The sequence below is a fragment of the Ranitomeya variabilis genome, chromosome 1 (genome assembly GCF_051348905.1).
Source record: "Ranitomeya variabilis isolate aRanVar5 chromosome 1, aRanVar5.hap1, whole genome shotgun sequence".
Taxonomy (NCBI): Eukaryota; Metazoa; Chordata; class Amphibia; order Anura; family Dendrobatidae; genus Ranitomeya; species Ranitomeya variabilis.
The window spans coordinates 886,272,634-886,299,434 of NC_135232.1; the positions used below are offsets into that span (position 1 = coordinate 886,272,634).

The 26,801-nt window shown below is 42.5% G+C and overlaps 1 protein-coding gene across 1 annotated transcript in view; it reads left to right on the forward strand.

The window, feature by feature from the left end:
- Positions 1 to 26,801, forward strand: part of ARHGEF38 (Rho guanine nucleotide exchange factor 38) — a 179,542-nt gene that overhangs the window by 106,677 nt on the left and 46,064 nt on the right. The window contains exons 8-10 of the mRNA XM_077278239.1: positions 6,762 to 6,866; positions 10,161 to 10,283; positions 26,376 to 26,696. Coding sequence (XP_077134354.1) covers positions 6,762 to 6,866; positions 10,161 to 10,283; positions 26,376 to 26,696 — 549 coding nt within the window. The remainder of the gene's footprint in view (positions 1 to 6,761; positions 6,867 to 10,160; positions 10,284 to 26,375; positions 26,697 to 26,801) is intronic.

Consider the following 26,801-nt stretch of genomic DNA (forward strand, 5'->3'; position numbering starts at 1 on the left):
GCTGACTGATTTGTTTGCTCGCATAAAGGGGGCCAAGTGGTTCTCTAAGATAGATCTTCGTGGGGCGTATAATTTGGTGCGAATTAAGCAGGGGGATGAGTGGAAAACCGCATTTAATACGCCCGAGGGCCACTTTGAGTATTTGGTGATGCCTTTTGGTCTTTCAAATGCCCCTTCAGTCTTTCAGTCCTTTATGCATGACATTTTCCGTGATTATTTGGATAAATTTATGATTGTGTATCTGGATGATATTTTGATTTTTTCGGATGACTGGGACTCTCATGTCCAGCAGGTCAGGAGGGTTTTTCAGGTTTTGCGGTCTAATTCCTTGTGTGTGAAGGGTTCTAAGTGCGTTTTTGGGGTTCAAAAGATTTCCTTTTTGGGATATATTTTTTCCCCCTCTTCCATCGAGATGGATCCTGTCAAGGTTCAGGCTATTTGTGATTGGACGCAACCCTCTTCTCTTAAGAGTCTTCAGAAATTTTTGGGCTTTGCTAACTTTTATCGTCGATTTATTGCTGGTTTTTCTGATGTTGTTAAACCATTGACTGATTTGACTAAGAAGGGTGCTGATGTTGCTGATTGGTCCCCTGCTGCTGTGGAGGCCTTTCGGGAGCTTAAGCGCCGCTTTTCTTCCGCCCCTGTGTTGCGTCAGCCTGATGTTGCTCTTCCTTTTCAGGTTGAGGTCGACGCTTCTGAAATCGGAGCTGGGGCGGTTTTGTCGCAGAGAAGTTCCGATTGCTCCGTGATGAGACCTTGTGCTTTTTTCTCGCGTAAATTTTCGCCCGCCGAGCGGAATTATGATGTTGGGAATCGGGAGCTTTTGGCCATGAAGTGGGCTTTTGAGGAGTGGCGTCATTGGCTTGAGGGGGCTAGACCTGATGTGGTGGTATTGTGGTGGTATTGACTGACCACAAAAATCTAATTTATCTTGAGTCCGCCAGACGCCTGAATCCTAGACAGGCGCGCTGGTCGTTGTTTTTCTCTCGGTTTAATTTTGTGGTGTCCTACCTGCCGGGTTCTAAGAATGTTAAGGCGGATGCCCTTTCTAGGAGTTTTGAGCCTGACTCCCCTGGTAATTCTGAACCTACAGGTATCCTTAAGGATGGAGTGATATTGTCTGCCGTTTCTCCAGACCTGCGGCGGGCCTTGCAGGAGTTTCAGGCGGATAGACCTGATCGTTGCCCACCTGGTAGACTGTTTGTTCCTGATGATTGGACCAGTAAAGTCATTTCTGAGGTTCATTCTTCTGCGTTGGCAGGTCATCCTGGAATCTTTGGTACCAGGGATTTGGTGGCAAGGTCCTTCTGGTGGCCTTCCCTGTCTCGAGATGTGCGAGGCTTCGTGCAGTCTTGTGACGTTTGTGCTCGGGCCAAGCCTTGTTGTTCTCGGGCTAGTGGATTGTTGTTGCCCTTGCCTATCCCGAAGAGGCCCTGGACGCACATCTCGATGGATTTTATTTCGGATCTTCCTGTTTCTCAGAAGATGTCTGTCATCTGGGTGGTGTGTGATCGTTTCTCTAAGATGGTCCATTTGGTTCCCCTGCCTAAGTTGCCTTCTTCTTCCGAGTTGGTTCCTCTGTTTTTTCAAAATGTGGTCCGTTTGCATGGTATTCCGGAGAATATCGTTTCTGACAGAGGTACCCAATTCGTGTCTAGATTTTGGCGAGCATTCTGTGCTAGGATGGGCATAGATTTGTCTTTCTCGTCTGCTTTCCATCCTCAGACTAATGGCCAGACCGAGCGGACGAATCAGACCTTGGAGACATATTTGAGGTGTTTTGTGTCTGCAGATCAGGATGATTGGGTTGCTTTTTTGCCTTTAGCGGAGTTTGCCCTCAATAATCGGGCCAGCTCTGCCACCTTGGTGTCTCCCTTTTTCTGTAATTCGGGGTTTCATCCTCGATTTTCTTCTGGTCAGGTGGAATCTTCGGATTGTCCTGGAGTGGATGCTGTGGTGGAGAGGTTGCATCAGATTTGGGGGCAGGTAGTGGACAATTTGAAGTTGTCCCAGGAGAAGACTCAGCTTTTTGCCAACCGCCGGCGTCGGGTTGGTCCTCGGCTTTGTGTTGGGGACTTGGTGTGGTTGTCTTCTCGTTTTGTCCCTATGAGGGTTTCTTCTCCCAAGTTTAAGCCTCGGTTCATCGGCCCGTACAAGATATTGGAGATTCTTAACCCTGTGTCCTTCCGTTTGGACCTCCCTGCATCTTTTTCTATTCATAATGTTTTTCATCGGTCATTATTGCGCAGGTATGAGGTACCGGTTGTGCCTTCCGTTGAGCCTCCTGCTCCGGTGTTGGTTGAGGGCGAGTTGGAGTACGTTGTGGAAAAAATCTTGGACTCCCGTGTTTCCAGACGGAAACTCCAGTATCTGGTCAAATGGAAGGGATACGGTCAGGAGGATAATTCTTGGGTGACTGCCTCTGATGTTCATGCCTCCGATTTGGTCCGTGCCTTTCATAGGGCTCATCCTGATCGCCCTGGTGGTTCTGGTGAGGGTTCGGTGCCCCCTCCTTGAGGGGGGGGTACTGTTGTGAAATTGGATTTTGGGCTCCCCCGGTGGCCACTGGTGGAATTGAACTGGTGTGCATCATCCTCTCTGTTCACCTGTTTCCATCAGGATGTGGGAGTCGCTATTTAGCCTTGCTCCTCTGTCACTTCCATGCCGGTCAACATTGTAATCAGAAGCCTTTCTGTGCATGTTCCTGCTGCTAGACAACTCCCAGCTAAGTTGGACTTAGTCCTTGTTTGTTTTTGCATTTTGTTCCAGTTCACAGCTGTAGTTTCGTTTCTGTGTCTGGAAAGCTCTTGTGATCTGAAATTGTCACTCTGATGTTATGAGTTAATACTAGAGTCTTAAAGTAATTTCAGGATGGTATTTTGATAGGGTTTTCAGCTGACCATGAAAGTGCCCTTTCTGTCTTCCTGCTATCTAGTAAGCGGACCTCAATTTTGCTAAACCTATTTTCATACTACGTTTGTCATTTCATCTAAAATCACCGCCAATATTTGTGGGGGCCTCTGTCTGCCTTTCGGGGAAATTTCTCTAGAGGTGAGCCAGGACTATATTTTCCTCTGCCAGGATTAGTTAGTCCTCCGGCCGGCGCTGGGCGTCTAGGGATAAAACGCAGGCTACGCTACCCGGCTACTGTTAGTTGTGCGGCAGGTTTAGTTCATGGTCAGTTTAGTTTCCATCCTTCCAAGAGCTAGTTCTTATGTTTGCTGGGCTATGCTCTCTTGCCATTGAGAACCATAACACAAGGAACTGTCCAGCGATCTGAATAGGTCATAGGGAAGAGCTGCCGCCTGGTGCACAAGAGCTGCTGGGTTTAAGTCATGACACTGACTGGCTCTCTTCAGTAGTTAAGTCAGTCTTTTACTCTGTCACAATCAATGCATAGAAAAAAAATAAAGAGCTAGCTTACAAGCCAATCAGCCACCAAGAAGAGATTTGGAAATGGAGCTTCAGAGATAAGTAACCGACAATGTTATCTGGAGATCTGGACAGCTTTAATACCCTTTTCAACATGAAAATTGCAAAACCAATAAGGAAAACTAAGGAAATTGTGAAAATCACAGGATAGATAGACATGTTAAGGATATACACATGGTGAAAAAATGGCAGGCTAACAATTAAATTATTAATGATTATCTGAGGAATGCACACAAATCATCAAGATCCACTACTGCAACTCCCTTTGTAATTACCGACCAATGACATCGCAGATGTGTTCGAGAGACAAGTCTGGAGATGCTGCAGGCCATGGTAGTATATTTAGCCTACACAGACTGCTCACGGTAGTACAAACAATATATGACCATGGCTCCTGGGAGACTTGGAGAAATGGCCGAACCACTGGGTTCACAATTAATCTATTCTGCACTGCAAGTAAAATTGGACATCATATATCAAGACTAAGGCTTCTTTCACATTTCCGTCGGTACGCGGCCATCGCTAAGCGTCGGCGCGACGTACCAACGGACATTGTGAAAATTTGGCACAACGTGGGCAGCGGATGCAGTTTTTCAATGCATCCGCTGCCCATTCTAAAGTCCCGGGGAGGAGGGGGCGGAGTTCCGGCCGCGCATGTGCGGTAGGAAATGCAGGACCCGACGTACGAAAAAACGTTCCCTTGAACGTTTTTTCACTATGACGGTCCGCCAAATACCGACGCATCCAGTGCACAATGTATGGAACGTGTGTCCATACATCGGGATGCGTCGGTAATACAAGTCTATGTGCAAAAAACGCATCCTGCGGGCAACTTTGCACAGAACGACGCATTGCGACGGACAGCAAAAGACGGAAATGTGAAAGAGGCCTAAGATGCCATTGTCTATGCAAACCATCAGAAGGCATTTTCTCAGCATTGGGATTAGGGCCAGACACCCCATTACAGGTTTTCTATTGATCTCACGCCATTGGTCTCAAAAGCTTCCATGGTGCAGTGCAAGACAGGTTAGTTTGGAGATGGGTTGAAAGTTCCATCTTCAATTTTTCCAAGAAAATGTACAAAAACTATTTTTTAGGGACCACGTCATATTTGAAGTGAATTAAATGAGAGGCCTATGTAATAAATGAGAGGCCTATGTAACAGAAAATATCCAAAAGTGACATTTTAAAAGCTGTACCCCTCAAAATGCTCAAAATCATATTCAAGAAGTTTATTAACCTTTATGTGTTTCACAAAAATTAAAACAATGTGGAAGGAAAAAAAATAAAAACATTTCCCACAAAAATGTTGCTTTAGGAGAAAATGAACTGTGGAATTTGTTGTACAATTTCTCCTGAGTAAGCCAATACCCCATATGTGTTTGGAAAACTACTGTTTGGGTACATGGCAGGGCTCACAAGGGAAGGAGCACCATTTGATTTTTGGAGTGCAAAATTAGCTGAAATATATAGCGTACACTGTGCCGCAGTTGCAGAGCCTCTGATGTGTTTAAACAGTGGATAAACCCGACAAGTGACCCCATTTTGGAAACTACACCCCTCAAGAAATGTATCTAGATGTGTGGTGAGCGCCTTGAATCGACAGGTGCTTCACAAAATTTTATAATACATTTTTACCAGGAATTGTTTCTTTAACCCCAAATTTTTCATTTTCACAAGAAAATAGAAAACAAATAGACCCCCCAAATTTGTTGTGCAATCTCTCCTGAGTGCAGTGATACCCCATATTTGGTGGAAAATACCATTCAATCACACAGTTTGGGGAAGCTGACTTTGCTAATAGGGTTTGCTGATACTATGTCACATTTGTAGAACCCTTGTACTGCCAAAAGAGCAGTAACCCTCCACAGATGACCCAATTTGGAAACTATACCCCTGAAGGAATAAATCTAGGGCTATTGTGAGCATATTAAACCCACAGGTGCTTCACATAATTTTATAACATTGGGATATGAAAATTAAAATGTCTGGTTTTTTTACAGAAAAATGTTGTGCTAGCCCCAAATTTTTAAATTTCACAAACAATAATGAGAGGAAATGTCCACAAGCATTTATGAAGCAATGCCCTATATGTGGTCATACACGTCTGGGCATAGAGAGCCCCTAAGCTTCCAAAAGAGCAGAAATCCCTATAAAGGGACCTCATTTTGCAAATTAAACTCATGGAAATCATCACGGGGTATAGTGACTATTTTGACCCCACTGGCATTTTCCAGAAATTAGTGCACAATTTGGTGACAGAATGAATAAAACACAGAAATTTATAAATGATTTTTACTATTTTTTTTCTCAAGCCCTTTAACTTGCGGTAAAAGTGATCAGGCAGTTTTATTCTTCGGGTCAATACGATCGTAGTGATACCTGATTTATATAGGTTTTATAAGGCTTATTTTTGCAGGACAAGATAACGTTTTTATTGATAACATTTTTTTTGTATGCCATTTTTTAATCACTTTTTATTCCATCTTTTGTGTGTCAGTATAATGAAAAGGCTATATTTTAGGCGCGTTTTTTATGTACTTTTTTAAGGTGTTCACCATACAGGTTAAATAATATGACCGTTTTATAGATTGGTTCGGCGATTCCAAATATATGTTTTTTTTGTTTTGTTTTTACAGAATAACAGCATTTTTACTTGCAAAACATTTTTCCAATTTTTTGTACTTTCCCTTTTATTTTTTCACCTTTTTACAAACGTTATTGCACTATTTTTTTTTACAGGAGGTGTGTCAGGTCCTGCTCACAGGCCACCGTACCTGAATGACCCTGCTGCCATTTTTCAGCCTGGGGTCACCATGGAGACCATTGGCAAGATGCAATCTCAATCGAATCATGCCGAGGGAGCTCACACCCTCTACTAAGCAAATCACTGTCGCTATTGACAGCGGCACGAGAGGGGTTAAACAGGCACTATCATCTCTAGCATCGATCATTGGCATTACTGCATAGTTGACACCCACTGATGATTTCCCCAGCTCTGCTAGTGAGCCGGTGTGATCGGTGTGCCGTACATGTACGGCAGATGTCATGAAGGGATTACTCTCCTTGGCAACAAGCTGTACGCTATGTCACTATGTAAGATAAAATCTCTAACAGCAGCATATCCACAGCAGATAGAAAACGCAATTCAATTGCAAACCTGCTTATTATCTTGCTGTCTAAATAATTATGCCAATTTAATAACATAAGAATACCCCTTCAAGACTGACAGATTTTTCATTGAGCTGAAAGTTGCTTTGTCAATTAACTTGTGCTATGTATGGAAAATGTATCATCTTGCTGATACTGTATATCGTATCGAATTGCAGGTGAAAGACCAGATATTTAACAAAGAAGAAAAAACTTTCAGAGGTTTGGAGAAGACTGTCAGGTCCTGCGTCAAGAACATTTCATGTACACTCCAGCTTATGCAGGTGACCCTTGATGTAAGCTATACATTTGTATACCGCTATTATTGGCAAATATTGGTTAGATATAAGTCTTCAACCATTTTAAAGTCTAATGGACAAACAAGCCACTGTCTATCTTAAAGAAGCACTCTCAAGAAATCTGTCTGAATGTGTATGTTATGCGGTGTACACTGATGAGCAAAACGGTAACAATGCTTTGAACTTTTGACTTTCAGGCTCCATATCTCACCATCCACTACTGCTTTGAATTTGAGATTACCATTATTTTATAGACAATCATCTTGGCTATCTCACACATAAATTTGACTTGCAGCTATTTATCATATGATTAGTTATGCAGATTCTTGTCATGTCACTGCATTGTTACAGTTTTTCACCTGATGATGGAAAAAGTCTTTTTCATCCTGAATACTACAAATTACAGCCTGTTCTCACATTCCCTAATAGCTCAGTGTGCTTTTAGGTTGATTCCCAAGCGAAAGGTCAACGGTCAAATCAAGGAGCAGCCATGAAGAAGATTTCCCAAAAAAAGAGAAACAGCCTCATCCAGCTCATCGATAGCGGTCCCTCGGCCAAGAAAATTGGCAACTGCATCATGTGATTGCCATAACAGTTGGAAGAATATGAAATGAAGTCTGTTCATCCATTCAACAGTCAAGAGGTTGACGTCGAGGCAAAATATCGGCGTCTCCCAGTCGGCTCATCATGAGGTCTATCAGTTCTAGCGCGACAAACATGGCAGTGAAGGTGGTTCGTATGTTTTGTAATAGTGAGATCACAGACATGCATGGAAGCACTGTGTGACGCATGTTACACAAGTCTGGAATTGAGGCCCGAAAAATGGTGAAGAAGCCCTGGCTTCATTATCGTCATAAGAAGCGTTGGCTCAAGTATGCCAAAAAGCACAAAACGTGGAAGTAGAAGATTGGAAATGGCTGAATTGAAGCGATGAGGTGAAAGTCATTAGACTAAGCTCTGATGGGTGCAAATGGGTGTGGAATAAACAAGGGAAAAAGCAGATAACTGATCGATAAATTGAAGGAACTGTCCAGTTCAGTGGAGGATTACTGGTGATATGGGAATGTTTCACAGACAAAGGTGTTGCATACTTAACCAGGATCGATGGTTGTTTCAATGCTGAGAAATGTGTGTATCCTAAAAGATAAGCTACTTCATACACTTGAGTACTATGGGTATAAAAAGGACTACAAAGTGTACCAGCAGGACAACGACCCGAAGCATATATCATGATTGGTGAATAAATGGTTCAATGACTATGAAGTAGAGGTGCTGGATTGGCCCCCCACAGTCCCCAGACCACAACCCAATCGAACACTTGTGGGTAGAGTTGAAGAAAAAGCTGTATACTTACCCAAGTGAGTCGGCCAGTATGCACCAACTTTGGGAACATGTAGAAGAGACCTGTGATCAGATTTCGGTCGAGACCTGCTTGAATCTGATCGAGAGCATCTCCAGAAAGATTCAAGCAGTGTTGAAAGCCAAAGGTGGATTTACTAAATGCTAAATATTAAAAATTAAAATTTTTATTTTCAGGAGAAAAACAGTAACAATGCAATGACAACACAAGAACTAATCATATGCAAAATAGTTGCAAGTCAAATTTATGTAGGAGATGATTGTCTATAAAATGATGGCAAAAACCACAACAGGAGGAAAAAAAGGAGGAAAAAAAACCCACTATTCTAGAAAAAACACCACAGAAAAACAGGCAAAGGTGCTTACCTGTCTAGGCCTCAAATCAAATGCACTCTCATGGTGCAGTGTGCCCCAAGTAAAGATGGCGACTACACAGGTGTGGTAATACCAAATGAGACAGCCAGCCTACAATCAGGGATTGGCCGCTGGGCACACCAGTGCAAATAAATAATCTGCAGCAATGCTCACACAGAGTATGCACAGCTAAGTTGTGGCCTCTGTTCACACAGGATGCATTACAGTTAGCACTGGTCAGCCCGCCACATGGCGTTACTAATAGGCTAGGATCCAGTTGCTGTGCATACTCTGTGTGAACATTGCTGCAGATTATTATTTGCACTGGTGTGCCCAGCGGCCAATCCCTGATTGTAGGCTGGCTGTCTCATTTGGTATTACCACACCTGTGTAGTCGCCATCTTTACTTGGGGACCACTGCACCATGAGAGTGCATTTGATTTGAGGCCTAGACAGGTAAGCACCTTTGCCTGTTTTTCTGTGGTGTTTTTTCTAGAATAGTGGGGTTTTTTTCCTCCTTTTTTTCCTCCTGTTGTGGTTTTTGCTGTTAGACTAGGACTGGCAAGCGTGAGGACCCGTGACGTGGGTTACCAGCTTATGTATTGTGGCCATAATATTAACTAATACCTTACATTTTTCGATATGTTCTTGTGCACTTTTTTTACTTTTACTTTTTGAGGTGCAGTTGGGCCCTGATGGCTTTGTAAGTTGTGGCCACTGTTCACACAGGATGCATTACAGTTAGCACTGGTCAGCCCGCCACATGGCGTTACTAATAGGCTAGGATCCAGTTGCTGTGCATACTCTGTGTGAGCATTGCTGCAGATTATTTATTTGCACTGGTGTGCCCAGCGGCCAATCCCTGACTGTAGGCTGGCTGTCTCATTTGGTAATACCACACCTGTGTAGTCGCCATCTTTTACTTGGGGCCCACTGCACCATGAGAGTGCATTTGATTTGAGGCCTAGACAGGTAAGCACCTTTGCCTGTTTTTCTGTGGTGTTTTTTCTATAAAATGATGGTAGTCTCATTCGAAGAAATAGTGGATGGTGAAATGGAGCCTGAATGTCATAAGTTCAAAACATTGTTGCCCTTTTGCTCGTCAGTGTAAGTGAAATAAAATTCTTACTGATCTCTAACTGCCCTGGTTAGCAGATCTGCTCCAGTCTTCTTTGCTCACGTGACTTGACTACTGACTTGGCAAATCACACTGGGGTCTATATTTCAGCTGAAAATGTATTTATATTTTAAGTCCATGGAGCAACAGAACAGGATTCCAAAGGTTACATTGTAAAAGTTACTTCCTGGTCAAACATAGAAACCAGTGTGAACCGGCAAGCCAGAATTTCAGTCACGTGAGTGAGAAGAGGACTGGAGCAGTGCTGGAAACCACAGAAGATGGCAATCGAGTATTCTATTGCACTTACACTATGTCACATACACATTTAGATGGGTTTAAGGAATAAAAATGTATTCAGAGTGTTTTTTAACTCAACCATAATTCTGAGTGAGCTTATTTGAAGGTATGAAGTAGCTGTTAAATGGCTATCTATTGCGTCTTTCTAGGATGCTTTACCCTTGGCTGACCAAAATGTTATTGGGCTACAAGATTTATTGCATGACGACACCCAAGAAAGTCATGAAGATTTAAACCCGCAAAGCAGTGTGGGAATACAGTATGAGAAACTGGTGAGTTAAGGTTTCTAATCACCTAAGCATTGCTAATCAGCATTTAGGATCTTGAATTGGATCACAGTAATGGACAACCAATACAAATTTCTTAAAGGGAGTAGACTGGTTCTTTAAAATTAATGAATGGGTTATCCAGGACTATATTAATTTCTTACTGTGGGCCTAAGAACTAATGCTGTATGCCGCCTGCACGCTGCAGAATGCAGCGAGGAGAAAATGATCTTTATTCTGCACCCCAGCATTCGGTATTCAGTCATGGGGCGGCGCAGTGACTGAAGCGGTAGCGCCCCCGCTCCTATGACTGAATACAGAATGCTGGCTGGAGGAATAAAGATCATTTTCTCCCCGCTGCATTCGGCTGTGTGCAGGCACCAGACAGCATAATAAAGCTGTTAACTTGCAGATTAACCCCATATCTGCTGGTTAACAGCTTTATTCCTGGTGACAGGTTCCCTTTAAGTACTTGCCTGTTCTGCCCAGCTCAGAGCTGTCACTAACCAAACCTGCTGGCGATTCTGTGTCTTCCCTTGATGTTACATCAACAAAGCAGCTTCTTCTCTTCTGCTCTGCTCTGTTGACGGTGCTTGAATGCCGATGTCAGCTGCATAAATGCGGGAAGCCAGCTGTCAATCAGTATGATGTTGGCAGTCATGCCCTGTCAATAGTGCAGAGCAGAAGAGTAAGAGCTGATCTGTTCATGTGGAGCAGCTAAGTCACTGGCAGGAGCAGTAAGTGACCGCTCTGAGCCAGCGCCTAATAGAAGAGACTAACTAGCAACTACTTGCCTGTTAGTTTGTTGGCTCATAGAAAAAAAAACATTTTGCCCTGAATAATGCTTTTAAGTTTAACTAATCAACTATCTGAAAGAAGCCACAGCGAGGTGTCCTCTTTATTATTCACACTGCTCCGTACTGCGCTGCTCTAAGCTTTTTAGTAGTGGCTATGCCTGATATTGCAGTTTGCTGCAGCTCCGTCCCAAAAAGAAACTGAAAAGGTTTTTCACATGACAGTGAACATGTTAGAAAGATTAATTGATGGTATCAGGTGGCTTAGTACTGCTTGCCAGTGAGGACAAGACCTCCAGCCATTTTGGCAAAAATGACATCACCACAATCTGCTGTCACTGACAACCTGTTATTAGCAATACCGAGAGAGAAATTGCCAGTTTGTCATGTGTTTCTGAGAAGCTAATTCTTAGGTGACCACCAATGCGTAGACAGATCCTGTTTTTGTATATTTTTCAATGTACACTACTCACAAAATGTTAGGGAAATTTGACTTTTGGGTGAAACTTCAGGATGATCCTAAAATGCCATCTAACCTTTTCAGGTGAACTTACAGAGACCATCTCTAAACCTTTGAATATACATGTCCAACTGTTCAATGTTTCAGTACTTTTTGCACAACTTGCTATTCTCTAACAAGGAGCTTAATGGCAATATTCACAACAGGTGTTTGATCCATGAATAACCCAATAAATTTTGGGGATCAATTAGAATTGGTATTTAAACAGTCCTCCTCATCATGTTATTTACATTTTGACATCATGAAACCAAAGCATAACCTAACAATTGATCAGCCGCACCTCGCCATTGCAAGGCGTCAAGCAGGATGTTCTCAGACGAAAATGGTCAATGAGCTTAGAGTGTCACAGAGTGTCATCAGCACGTTGCATCAGAGATTCAGAGAGACTGGAAGAGTCCCACAATGATGACCGCTTCATTGTGAGCAACCATCGGAACCAGATGATGAATGCCACAGAACTCCAAGCACATTTAAGGAAGGTGAGAGGAACCTAAGTGTCACATCAGAGTATTCAATACAGTTTACATCAGCGTGGTCTGCATGCTAGATGACCTGCAAGTGTACCTGACCACATCACCAACATCTTGCATGGGCCAGGGAGCAACGTCGCTGGACGAGGGACCAGTGGGACTCAATGCTGTTCACTGATGAAAGTTGATTCACAATGAGCAGAAATGATGGCCACCAACGATGTTGGAGACTTCAAGGAGAGCACTATGTTGTCACCAGACAAGCCTTTGGTTATGGTGATGTTACAGTGCAGGCAGGTGTGTTTACTTAATACAGAACTGCCCTACACTTTGTGAATGGTACTAATTCAATGACATCAATAATCCAGTCATTATGCCTCTGCATGAACAACACAGGCCTAATTTCATCTTTATGGATGACAATGCTTCATCTTATCAAGGTTGCATCGTTAGGGAATGGCTCCTGAAGACTGAGGTACTTCAAATAGAGTGGTCTGCACTTTCTCCTCACCTGAATCCCATAGAAAACCTATGGGATCAGCTAAGTCGCCGTGTAGAAGCGTTACTCTGTACCCCAGAACCTCAATGACCTGAGGGCGCTCTTCAAAAAGAGAGGGATGCCAAGCCTCAGCAGACAAGTCCTCTCTTGTGAACAGCATGAGACCTCGTTTTTAAGCTGTAATTGATGCTCAAGGCCACTTGACAAGTTGTTGAGACATTGACATTTTTGAGGGGTATACCCACCACTTATATTAGCTTTTGTTTCAATAAACTGTTACGTTTTCCATAAATTTCTCCAGAAAGCCAAATATCCCTAACTTTTTGTGAGTAGTGTATATAATTGATGAACTTTGACTGTTTTATTATCCATTTCTCATTTTCTTGTTTTAGAAACTTATGTGTAATACTAGGTTTTGGGAAAAGACTGGCATATGGTTTTGACATTTGCTTTCCAATTACACATTCATGCCAGTATATATGAATATTAAATACATATACAGTACAATACCCTGCTTCATATATGGAGACAGTCGTGAGGAACACTGATATAATAAACTGGTGAAAAATATTATGGTCTTCATAAATAAGAAGATCTTCCTCTAGTGGAGAATTCCTGTATATGTAAAAGTTTGGTAGAACATGCCCGTACAAAAAGGCAATGTGAGCACTGAATATTATTAGATTCAACCGATTTCAGTGTGATCCGTCAATAACTGACATCTTCCTGACATCTTCTGGTAATGAGAACTAGCCTTGTTTGATCTATTAAAATACAAGTGTAGCTGTCTGACATACTTATTCCTTATGGCAGGGATGAGCTGCAGGCTAATCAGAGATAAAACATTATGGAAGAGCGTGAATAGAAGTTGTTGACCGAACAAAAGTTGTCTTGTGTATATGGCCAGTTTTATGCAAACTTCATGTCACTGCTATCCCCAATTCTGAGGGAACCACCATATAGACCACTGATTATGTGAACATTTGGCATCAATTGTAATAATGAGAACCTACTGCATGATGTATTCATTGCCAGAAAAGTCTCTCTTCTTTGTATATTTATTAGGTGGTGAATATATTTGTGGTATTTCAGAACTGCCATTTGTCCTAAAAGTTAGCATTGAGATTTGTAGCTTTGGTGAATGATGCCATAAATATGTCTTTTACTTGAAAATTATTTTTTTTCTGGGCCGTCTAGATGCTTGAAATGGGTGGTCCAAAACTAGTATTGATTTTCATCCTAAATGTCTCTCTATTTATTTTAGAGAACTGACCTACCCCTGAAACAGACATCACTTTTGGGGAGGAGCAGGTCTCTTCCTGGCGGGTTATCTCCTTACAATGCTCAGTGACAGTGCGCTCTGTTGCTAACTCATCGCTTCTAATTAGAGCGCACTGTCACTGACTAACGACGCATGCTTAGTAGAGCAGAGACTAACTCTGCCCCTGAAACAGATGTCATGGATGACTCTTGATTTCAGGATGGGAACAGAGGCTACGATCACTGACAGTTAGTGACTGCAGCCCCTGCCCCCTGGTGATGTTCCTTTTGAATATCCCAGCATGCACTAGGAATTCTAAAACAAAGTTTTATCCAAACAGGAACAGGTAAAAAAGATAATAAAATATGGCAGTTACCGTAGATAGGGAAAGGTAAGGACTTTTTAATGAAACCACATTAGAAAAATTATTACATTATTAAAATAAATAATGAGCCATTTAGGATGAAAATCAGTATTAGTTTCGGACCATCCTTTGAAGGCCAAGGGGTGAGTTAAAGGGAATTTGCCACCAGGCTTTTGTTAACCATATGAGAGCAGCAAGCTGTAGAAACAGAGACTTTGATTCCAATGATGTATAACTTACTGGGCTGCTTCCTGCAATTTGGATAAAACCAGTTTCTTCTGCTGCAGATCTATCAGGTCCCTGAATGCTGAGCTCTGTGTAACCCCACCCACATCTCTGATTAGCACCTTTCTCTGTACTCTGTGCATAGGCAGAAAACTGCCAATCAGTGGTTTGGGCAGTGTTGAACAGAGCTTATGAATATGGAGGACTACATTGCAGCAGGTTTACTGGTTCTCTAGTTGTAATCTCCTGCGGATAAAACTGTGGTTTTATCAAAATTGCAGGAAGCAGCCTGACAAAGTAACACATCAGTGGAATCAGGGTCTCTGTCTCTACATTATGCTGCTCTCAGATTAGGTGTCAAAAACATGGAGACAGTTTCCCTTTAAATATTTGCTATCTGCATATATACATAATTTCTATGTGATCTTTTTGTCCACTCATACCCCTTTTACGGCAATAAAAATCTCATTGTTTTATTCTTAAAAATTACCTTTATAAATATTAACACTAGATTAATCAAAAGGCAGATTTGATTTCCAGATAGGTATCAGAATTAATTGACATAGTTATACACACAAATGATAAGGACACAGACAAACGGGAAATCTAAATGAATGTGATTAAGCCTGACCTATCCAACTGAATGTGATTACCACTGACCTAGCCACACAATCAAATTTGCACAGTGATCTACATTTTAATGAACGTGCTAATATAAGATTAGAGTTGTAGTAGGGGAAATCATCTAGCTGTACAGAGCAAGCCTTGTAAATATACTTCGTTTGGAATCTAAATGTAATATTTTTCTAAAAGTCTTATGACTAATAAGGTTGAAGATAGTCTCCGAAAATGGAAGGTGCTTTCCATATGCCGTATTAAGATGTATTGTACAATCACCAGTTCCCATTCAGTGTTGTCCCTAACCATCTATGGCACCCGCATATGAGGAACGCCACCCTGTTCAGTACTCTAGAAAGGATAAGGTGGCTGTGTATGATTGTTTCTTTCCCCATCGTAATTTATTAGAGTTGTGAAATGCCGAGCATATTCTCCAAGCCACCTTTTCTCCGGAGTGTCACATAGGGGTGCAAGGACTCCCATTCTTCAGTTAAGTAGAAGTTTTAGAAATATCTGACAAGTGGAACCAACACTTGTCAGATATTTATGATATATACTATCACATATGAATACTACCTTAATGTTTTTTGTGGCCCAACTGGGAAATAAAATCTTAAAAGATGACCATTGGGCCAAAAGGTTTGGGCACCCAGTTTATTGCTAGCTTTCTGTATGAGTGCCCTCTAACTCACATGAAAAACCTGACACGTATTATGATTGTGTTATTGTAGTTCAAATGATGATGTAAAGTTGACATTAGAGATCACTTCGTACCAGCCTCCGTCACTTTTTATTCACAAAAAGAAAACCTATTAACCTATGTGAAAACATCAGATAACCTTTAGTATTCCAATTTTGCAGACACCACTAATTGGTGGGCCATTAATCAGAGGCCTGAAATTGTCATTAGATCCTGGGCCACAATATCTCCTATATAAACAGAGGCTTGTCTGAGGGTACACTGATCCAACATTTCTAAAGTATAGAATTCACATTCAGGTCTTTCAACCACACATGCTATTTCACCAAACAAATGTTCCTGGGCTACTACTTACTGGGAGAGAAAAAAATAAACTGTAAAAAATTCTTTACAATACGATCTTTTTTTCCAACATCAGAAGATCTGCTAGATTCACCCCAATAGATCTACTGAATAAAGCCCCTTTGTACAGCTGGCTTGATGTTTACAGTACCCATGCACCTTGCATGATTGTTTGGCCAACATTTAGCATTCTACATCTCCTATAAGTATGCACAGTAGGGTTGGGTGGAATAAGCCACTGCATGAATCTTTTGCTGATGGCTTATTTCCCACAAAAACAATAGGATGGGACATCTGCTGTGGGGCATGGGGGAGAGGTGATGGGAGAACTCCATACAGATTAGATCAATTGGTTCTGATTCAACCAAATTAAAGTTGTATTCTAAAGTTTGGAAGTCAGGAACCCATGGGATAGGGTATAAGTTCTTGATCCAAGTTCTTGAGGTCCAATTACTAAGACACATACTAATCCCAAGAACTGGGGCTTTCAAGAGCCCTATGTGAATGGAGTGGGGGTTGACCATGAACACTTCCGCTCTATTTAAAGTGAACCTGTCACCATGTTTGACCGATACGAGTTACAACCACCCCCTTTCAGGGCTTATATATATACATTCTATAATGCTGTATATAAGCCCTCGATCCAACCTGTAAGAGAAGAAAAATAACTTTTATTATACTCACCTGTGAGGGGTCCAGTCCGATGGGAGTCGCTGGTCTTGGTCCGGTGCCTCCCATCTTCTTGCGATGCCGTCCTCCTGTTTGCTTCATGTGGATGAAGTGTCCCTGCATCTGCAACACCCCAGGTAACCAGTTGTTGCAGTGATGTTGCCTTCCTCTCGGGGAGGGTGATATCATGCTCAGAGGCAATGGAATTCCCTTTATCAGGTAAGGCACTCACATGCAACATATTCCAAATCCAGACCAGGAGGGGAGCTCAGGACCCGGATTCAGGAGAGCTTCCCTCAAATATGGATATATGTCCTGGTCTGGAGGAGGAGTTAGCCAGTCTGGGAGAGACACAGAAGGAGAAGGAAGTCTGAGAGAGCAGACAGAGAGGCCCAGCAGCCACGTGGGAGCTGCAGCCTCTGGAAGGAGAAAGACCCGATGGGTTGTATGTGGTGGAGCTTCAGAGGAAAGGAGCAGAGGAGAGGAACAGGGCTCAGAGGGGAACTGTGACCGGGCTCCCTCAGAGCCGAAGCGCAGTACCGGGTACTGGGAGCCCAAGGCTATAGTGGAACTGTAGGACACTTGGCAAACACTTGGCAAAACCGGAGGGCTCAGAACTTTAAGTGAACGACCCACACCACACCTGAGACGCAGCAGCACCTTAGGAGCCCGGGGCATGATAGAGTCCCTGTAAAACGGCTCAAGCTGCCTGTCATGCAGGTACCTGTCCCAGGATAGGGGAAAAGAGGACTTTGCCAGTAAGCTTCAGGCAGCAGGGACCTGACTTAGAACGGCGCTAGTTGGAAAGGCTCACGGACCTCACCTGGAAAAGGGTTTCTCCCATTGCCTGTGAGCCGGCCAGGCCGCATCACCATCTGTGCCTTGTACCCTGGACTGTGGCCTGCCAAGTACAGTAAACCAGGTAAAGACTTTTCAACTTGTGTCCTTTACTTATTGCCCGGCATACACCATCGTCGCCATACACTATTGGACCCCTGGGGACACCACTTAACCTGTGGGAAGCATTACCAGAGGACCCCTTTAAAGCAGCATCGGTCCCCCCTATTGACCGAACACCACAGGTGGCGTCACAACAAACTCACTTACAATATCCTGTTAAAGACCATTCCCCTTTAACTGGGCGCCCAGGGCCACGGACTGGGTCGCAGCCACCATTACATCCCCTTTAATAGTGACCAGATCCGGTGCCGAGTACCCCACTGCCCTGGTGGGCAACTCACATCACCCACACAGGCTCCCCGGAATCACGCTCTTGCGCAAGCTTATTTATCTGCCATGTTGAGATCAGAGCAAAGTCCTGCAGTGCGCAAGTCCTGGGCCTCTCTGACCTTTCCCGGTGCCTGCGCACTGCAGTACTTTGCTTTGCCCTCAACATGGCAGATAAGTATGCCTGCACAGGGGCACGATTCTGGGGAGCCTGTGTGGATGACACAGGGGCGCGTCATCCACATGAAGCAAGTGGGAGGACGGGGATCGCAAGAAGATGGGAGGCACCGGACCAAGAATAGCGACATCCATCGGACAGGACCGCCCAGCAGGTGAGTATAATCAAAGTTATTTTTCTTCTCTTGCAGGTCGGATTATAGAATGCTGTAGATAAGCCCTGAAAAGGGGTGGCCGTAACTCGTATTGGCCAAACCTGGTGACAGGTTCCCATTAATCGATAATGAGACCACCAGAGATGACTGGTAAAAATGAGAGCGGCATTGTGCATGATCAACCTCTACACTATTCCTGCTTGCTTTCAGGAACAGTGGGGGTCTCAGCGGTTGGACACTTAGTGATCGGGAAGAGAACTTACAAACTTGAGACTACCCCTTTCAGGCAAATGTGTAGATGCAACACAGTTTCATATATCATCAATTTTAATACATCATTAGACAAAATAGTCAAAATGTCTTCATGAAAGTTTTATGAGGACAACAGGAATAATGTCTGAAGTGAAATGCTAATGGTGTATTGTGTTATTATTGCCCAATCTTGTCTGATGCAACTCTGATTCACTTTGGTACTTTATGAATTTTTATGATATTTATGTAAAAATGTGTTCCCCTAATTGGTAAGTTTAGTATGGCCCACTCCAGAAGCAGCAGGTATATGGAAAGCATACAAAGTAGCCAAAAGTATAAATTTAGTGTCAGAAGACGTGACCAACTATAGCGAAGACACTCTGCTGCTCCTCTGCATCTAAGCTTTAGATGTATTTCATACATTTTAAATTCTGTGATTCATTCACTGTAAAATGGATCCATTTACAATATTTTATGGTTCCCTTATTTCACAATGCATTTCAATGCCCTGTTTTCTTTCGTTTCGACGTTTTCCTTGAAACAACCTAACTTATAACTTGCAATTTTAAAAGTTCTTGGTTTGGTACTACCTGTTTACTCAAGGCCATAGGTCATAGAAAATACATTCCACTTTTCATGTAATATGGACACTTTGGGGACATTTTTTACTTAAATGCTTGTATTTTAGCTAAAAATCATTTTTGCAGCTGGGTTTCATTGAAAATTTTGCAGTGTTTGGCTTTTACAGGCACTTCGTTTCCCTGCATATTGCTGAATACAGAATGAGTTAAATGAAAATCAATTAGTATGTTTTTCCTATAGGAGGACGTTCATTTTTTAATTTTGACATTGTTTGTCTGTTCCATTATTATGTGAATCCTATCATACAGCTGCCAGCTAAGTAACAAGTCCCAATGCACTATCAATGCAACTAAGAAACCTAGAGAATAGAATAGAAAATCCATGAGTACATTAGACACAGAAAATACACAAGTGGGTGACCTACAGATAACTAGAATTCAATGAAAAAAATCACATATAGATAAACTGACATCTGAAAAAAATTATACATATTTTAGTTTATTAGTTTAAAAAGTCAGAGCCTATTTTAAATTAAAGGGGGTGTTACCAATAAGAGACATGTAAATCAGGAGAGCAGACAGTCAGTCATTACATATTTCACATTGGTAACGCCCCCTTTAATTTAAAATAATCTATGGAGACAGGTCTTCGGGGAGGTCTGTGTTCGGCCCATAGATCTTAACAGCTTATTTGCATATTAAAAAAAACAGAAATTTCTCTGCAATAAAGCATCAGATCAAAGATATCAAGGTATCATTTTATTCAGTTTCTTATGAACCTCAAGCCCATATAGATGACTTAGGAGGGTTGGTCTCACTCACAGATTCCTTTTAATAACACATCCCCTGTGTCCTTTACAGTCATGGCCGAAAGTGTTGGCACCCTTGAAATTGTTTCAGAAAAAAGTATATCTCCCAGAAAATAATTGCAATTACACATATTTTGTTATACACATGCTTACTTCTTTTGTGTGTATTGGAACAGCACAAAAAAAAAAAGAGAGAAAAAAAGACAAATTAGACATAATTTTACACAAAACCCCATAAATGGGAAAAAACAAAATTGTTGGCACTTTTCCAAAAATGTGGGTAAACAACTTTGTTTCAAGCATGTGTTGCTCAATTAAACTCACCCGTAGCAAGTAACAGGTATGGGCAATATAAAAATCACCCCTGAAACTAGATAAAAGTGGAGAAGATGACTCATTCTTTGCATTGTGTGTCTCTGTGTGCCACACTAAGCATGGAGAAAAGAAATAGGAGAAGAGAACTATCTGAGGACTTTAGATCCAAAACTGTTTAAAAATACCAACAATCTCAAGGTTACAAGTCCAACCCCAGAGATCTGAATGTTCCTTTGTCAAATAGTTTACAACTTTTTAATCAAAAAATGTACAACCCATGGCATTGTAGCTAATCTCCCATGATATGGATGGCATATAATAATTAATGACAGGTTGCAACACAGGATATTCCAGATGGTGGATAAGTAGCCCCAATCAAGTTCCAAAGAAATTCAAGCTGCCCTGCAGGCTCAGGGTGCATCAGTGCCAGCGCAAGCCAAAATATATGTAAGTTAAAATCCTTCTGGGAAAACGTTCCAGACCAGAGTCTGAGGTGGATGGAAGGTCCAAGGAGCTGTGCATGCCCTCAGAGCTGCAGCTCCCAGAAAGAGACAATGAAAGGCAGAACTGAATTGCAGCGAGCATGAAGGACGTCGAAGCAAAGGAGAGGATACCAGAAGGGGACCAGCCCCGCTCAAGCTGTCTCCTTCTGAGGCGCAACATCCCGGTAGCCGGAACACCGAGGGAGTAAGGACCTTTATGCTTTATTCCAGAGACTGGCAGGACAGCTAATTGCAGGTTACCTGTCCGTACCTACACCCAGGAGGCATGGTGACACCTACAGAGCCGGGTTATCTAAGAGACCCTATAAACAGGCTCAAGTCACCAATGTCCTATCCTATATGGGGGACAGAGAGAGCGAAACATCGCATCTGTGAGACCCTTATGTGAAGCCATAGGCAGTAAGGAACTACACAACCGCAGTGCAAAGGAAGGCTACTGATTTCCACCTGGATAAGGGAACTCTGGACTTGCCTCCAAACCGGCCGGACTCTGCCTGCCCTGTGATCTGGCGCCCTGGACTGTGGATGCTGAAGTCTTCAGTAAAGGTAAAGAGACTGCAAACTTGTGTCCTCGTTCTTGGCTGCGCCATTCATCATTCACCATCTATACACTGGGAAGCCCCGGGGACATACTTCGCCTGTGGGAAGGTATACCATCTAGCTGCCATAACATCACCCCAGCGGACCCCTTAAAGCAGCGTTGGTCACCCTGACCGAATACCACAGGTGGCATCACGAACATTCCCCTTAAAGACCTTTCCCTTTTACACTGATGTCCCAGGGCCACGGACCGGGTCAGCCACCGTGACATCCCCCTGTGAACCGAAGGACCCGGTACCGAGTACCCCACGGCCCCATGGGGGCGATCCAGAAACAAATTGAATTCTTATGAAAAAACACTTCTGTTGTATTACTGATGCTACTGGAAGAAGAGTGACCCCCCTGACTATTACAGGGTCAGTTCAGGTTCCATTTGTGTCTGTTTTAAAAATGGAAGAAAAAGAACACCATGCAGAACTTTTTATTTTGTTCTAGAAACAAACACATAAAGGAACCCAGACAGCAGGGCCGGACTGGGACTAAAATTCAGCCCTGGCATTTGAAGTTACACAGGCCCACTTGTCACATGGTGACTGTATAATATCTTTGTACACTTGTAGGCAGGGCCGGTTTTAGGCAAAGTGGGGCCCTAGGCAAAGTTTAAAATGGGTCCCCAAATGCTAACATATTGCACATCACACAGAAGCCTTTCTGTTGTATTTACGTGCGCTGAGTTCAGGCCGCTAAACGAGTTTGATCGACAATACTGAAGTTGTTCAACGCTTGTTTCCCGGCCTCTTTCCACCAGCTGAGGAATAATGATGAGACAGAACGATCACTAATAGATCACCATACAGTATCATGTTTTCAGCAGCACATCTACAGTTTACACTGGCAATGTGCTGCTGACAACAAGGCTTTTTGTTCCAGCAAAAACAATCCGAATATGCAGCATTTTACTTGTTTAGTAAAATACACCCCATAGTCCTCCATATATTATAATGTGCTCCATAGTCCTCCATATAGTATAATACACTCCCTATAGTCCTCCATATATTAAAATACACTGCTCAGTCCTCCACATAGTATAATACACTCCTCATAGTCCTCCATATAGCATAATACAATCCTCATAGTGCTCCATATAGTATAATGCACCGCCACAGTCATCCATGTAGTACAATTCACTTCCCATAGTATAATGCACCCCATAGTTCTTCATATAGTATAACGTATTCCCCATAGTCCTCGATACAGTATAATGCAGCCCACATATAGTATAATGCAGCCACCCCAGAGTATAATGCAGCCACCCCAGAGTATAATGCAGCCACCCCAGAGTATAATGCAGCCACCCCAGAGTATAGTGCAGCCACCCCACAGAGTATAATGCAGCCACCCCAGAGTATGTAACCCCCATAGAATATAATATAGCCCACCTCCCCATAATATATAATGTAGCCCCCCATAGAATATAATGCAGCCCCCCATAGTATATAACGCAGCCTCCCCCATAGAATATAATATACCCCCACAATAGTATATAACACAGCCACATAGTACATAACATGGCCTCCCCCATAGAATATAATATACTCCCCATAGTATATAGCAAAGCCCGCATATTATATAGCACAAACCGCATAGTATACAGCACAGCCTGCATACTATAGCACAGCTCGCGTAGTAGATAACACAGCCCACACAGCAGTATTCAGCACAGACCACACAGTAGTATACAGCACAGACCACACAGTAGTATACAGCACAGCCCACGTAGAAGTATACAGCACAGTCCACACAGTAGTATACAGCACAGAGCACAGCCCACAGAGAACTATATACAGCCCACAGTAGTATACAGCACAGAGCACAGCCCACAGAGAACTATATACAGCCCACAGCAGTATACAGCACAGAGCACAGCCCACAGAGAACTATATACAGCCCACAGCAGTATACAGCACAGAGCACAGCCCACAGAGAACTATATACAGCCCACAGCAGTATACAGCACAGAGCACAGCCCACAGAGAACTATATACAGCCCACAGCAGTATACAGCACAGAGCACAGCCCACAGAGAACTATATATAGCACAGAGCACACAGCAGTATACAGCACAGAGCACAGCCCACAGAGAACTATATACAGCCCACAGCAGTATACAGCACAGAGCACAGCCCACAGAGAACTATATACAGCCCACATCTCTTCTCTTCCTCCCCTCACCTCCTCCGAGAATGGCCCCACAGTCCAGAAAAAAAAAAAACTCTCCTCACCTCTCCTCGTGCCCAGCGTTGCTTCCTGGTTCCTGCTCCTGTCTCAGCAGCTGCAGTCTGCCCGGGACACAGCAGGTGCGCGATGATATGACATCATCGCGCACCCGCAGTGTCAGAGGCAGAGCGGGGAATGATGGGAGAGGAGCGTCTGTAGACGCTCTCTCCTCCATCATTGCATTCAACTGTACCGGCGTCTATACGCCGGTATAGTTGAATGCGACGGCGGGGGCGGCGGATTGAGCGGCCCACCACTGGCACCGGCCCTTCTGGCATTTGCCAGAAGTGCCCTATGGCCAGTCCGGCCCTGCCAGACAGACTCCATAAAAATTAATGGATCCATTTGAATCCGTGTTTAATCATCCATTTTTTACAACCGCAAGTGTAAGCGTGGCCTGACTCTATTATCTGTCTTTTTCTGAATACGTCTGTTTTGACCTTTGACCAAAGACCACATCAAAGCTGAGCTGAATGTTGATGTGGTCATAGATTAACTTAAAAGAGTTCAGAAAAAAACAGAGTTACAAACTCTCCACCTGAAGTTCATTGATGGATTCTTAGGGAGCATTTATACTTACCGACAAGGACCATTAAACAATCACGGATTAGACACAGGTAAGGGTGCTTTCACACTAGCGTCATACGACGCACGTCGCAATGCGTCGTTTTGGAGAAAAAACGCATCCTGCAAAGTTGCCCGCAGGATGCGTTTTTTCCCCAGAGGGTTGCCTTAGCGACGCATTGCCACACATCGCATCCGTCGTGCGACGGATGCGTCGTGTTTTGGCGGACCGTCGGCACAATAAAACATTCCATGTAACTTTTTTTGTGTGTCGTGTCCGCTATTTCCGACCGCACATGCACGGCCGGAACTCCGCCCTCGTCTCCTCGGGCATCACAATGGGGCAGCGGATGCGTTGTAAAACTGCATCCGCTGCCCCCGTTGTGCTTTTTTTCACAGCTAGCGTCGGTGTATCGTACGTCATACGACGCTAGTGTGAAAGTAGCCTAAGCCAGTTTATCTGTTCACACAGGCCAAACGCAATTCTATGCACACAGAAAACTGGTTAATAAAATCGTTCAGTACGTACAGAATATCTTTGCTCTCGGCAGCACCTCTTGTTTACACATGGTGATGTGCTGCCAAGAATCATAACTTTTAAGAAAGCTTAAAAGTAATTTTACCCAACAAATGAGCATTTTGCTAATATTTCGAGTGGTTGGCAGCCTGTTTACACAGGCAGATAATTGAGAATCTGTGCTGCTCGGAACAGTTCTTTCCAGATTATAGATTATAAGCTTGCAAGCGGAGCTCTCACTGTTGGTTTATGTGTTACTTTGTGAGGTCTTTATTGTTTGTACATCTCCCCGCTTAATTGTAAAGTGCTGCAGAATATGTTATATGTGCTATATAAATAAAATTATCATATTTTTTTGCTGTTACTATTAGATTATCGGCCAATGTAAATACACACTTAGTTAATCTAATAGTTCAGCCAGCAATGAGTCGGGTCGCAAATAGCATCATATGTCTAATGGCGCAAACATTTTAACGAACCCAAAATGCATACATGATCTTTAGTCCAAAATGCAAGCAATTAAGTGAAAGAATATATATATATACTGTATATATATTTTATCAAAAAAGAGGCAGCACTCCATGTTTCAAAGTGAAAAAATGTGCAGGATTTAATCACATCTTAAGGCGACGTTTCAGCTCGCAATGAGCTTTTCTCAAGCAGTGAATATGTCCATGTGCTCAATCTTTATACATATCTTAACAATCCTCAATTGCTATAAGGTGCTTCTCATTACAAATTAAAGTGCCATTGTGCATGTGTTACGCTATTGTGCTAATTAAAAACATATTACTTTCTCTTTTCATAGACCTGTACAGTTCTTATTAGGTATAACATTTTTACTTTACCCTAATAAGAACCTAAGTAAAAAAGTAAAAATGTTATACCTAATAAGAACTGTACAGGTCTATGAAAAGAGAAAGTAATATGTTTTTAATTAGCACAATAGCGTAACACATGCACAATGGCACTTTAATTTGTAATGAGAAGCACCTTATAGCAATTGAGGATTGTTAAGATATGTATAAAGATTGAGCACATGGACCTATTCACTGCTTGAGAAAAGCTCATTGCGAGCTGAAACGTCGCCTTAAGATGTGATTAAATCCTGCACATTTTTTCACTTTGAAACATGGAGTGCTGCCTCTTTTTTTGATAAAATTTGAACTTGGATGATCGGTGGACTGGTTATCTGGGGGCCTTGCACCCAAAGATAAGTATATCTGTGCTGTTCCTTTTTTTCACTATATACTGTATATATATATATATATATATATATATATATATATATATATATATATATATACGGTATACATATATATATACTGTAAATTTCCCCCTCCCCCTGAAAGTGCCCTTATCTTTTAGCTGCTACCTTTGTGTTAGATGTATAACAACCACTATACCGGTCAAGTGTCTCAACACTTGACCAGTATATTGGTTGTTGTACATACTGTATAACACAAAGGTAACAGCTAAAAGATAAGGGCACTTTCAGGGGGAGGGGAAAATTTACAGTATATATCTATCTATATATATATATATATATATATATATATATATATATATATATATATATATATATATCTCTATATATATATTTTTTTTCTTTTACTTAATTGCTTGTATTTTGGGCTAAATATTATGTATGCATTTTGGGTTCGTTCTGTAGTGTCATCATAAAACTGATTCTAACTCTACATTATGCTTGTATTGTAGGCAAGCAAATTGGAGCGACTGGTCTGTACACCTCTTAGTTCTTTGCAGTCCATGTTCCCGATACCTCAGAAGCTCATACAAAAACGCTATGATAAACTCCTGGATTACCACAGCTGCCTCCAGAAACCAGCAGATTCTCAGCTAGACCAGGCCAAGAAGGACTATGAAGCTCTTAACGCCCAGCTAGTAGAGGAACTGCAAGTGTTTAACAAGGCGGCAAGAAGCATCTTATTCAACTGCTTGTATTTCTTCATCACTCTTGTGAGAGATGTCATGACCACCGCATTGGACTCATGCTCACATGCTTCTGACAGAGTTCCGGTACGTTACAAAAATACTTTTTTCCTTGTTGATCCTAAATTGTTGACCATAGAAATGAGTCATGCTATCACTTTATAAACCATTTATTGCCTATTGGGGGCTGTT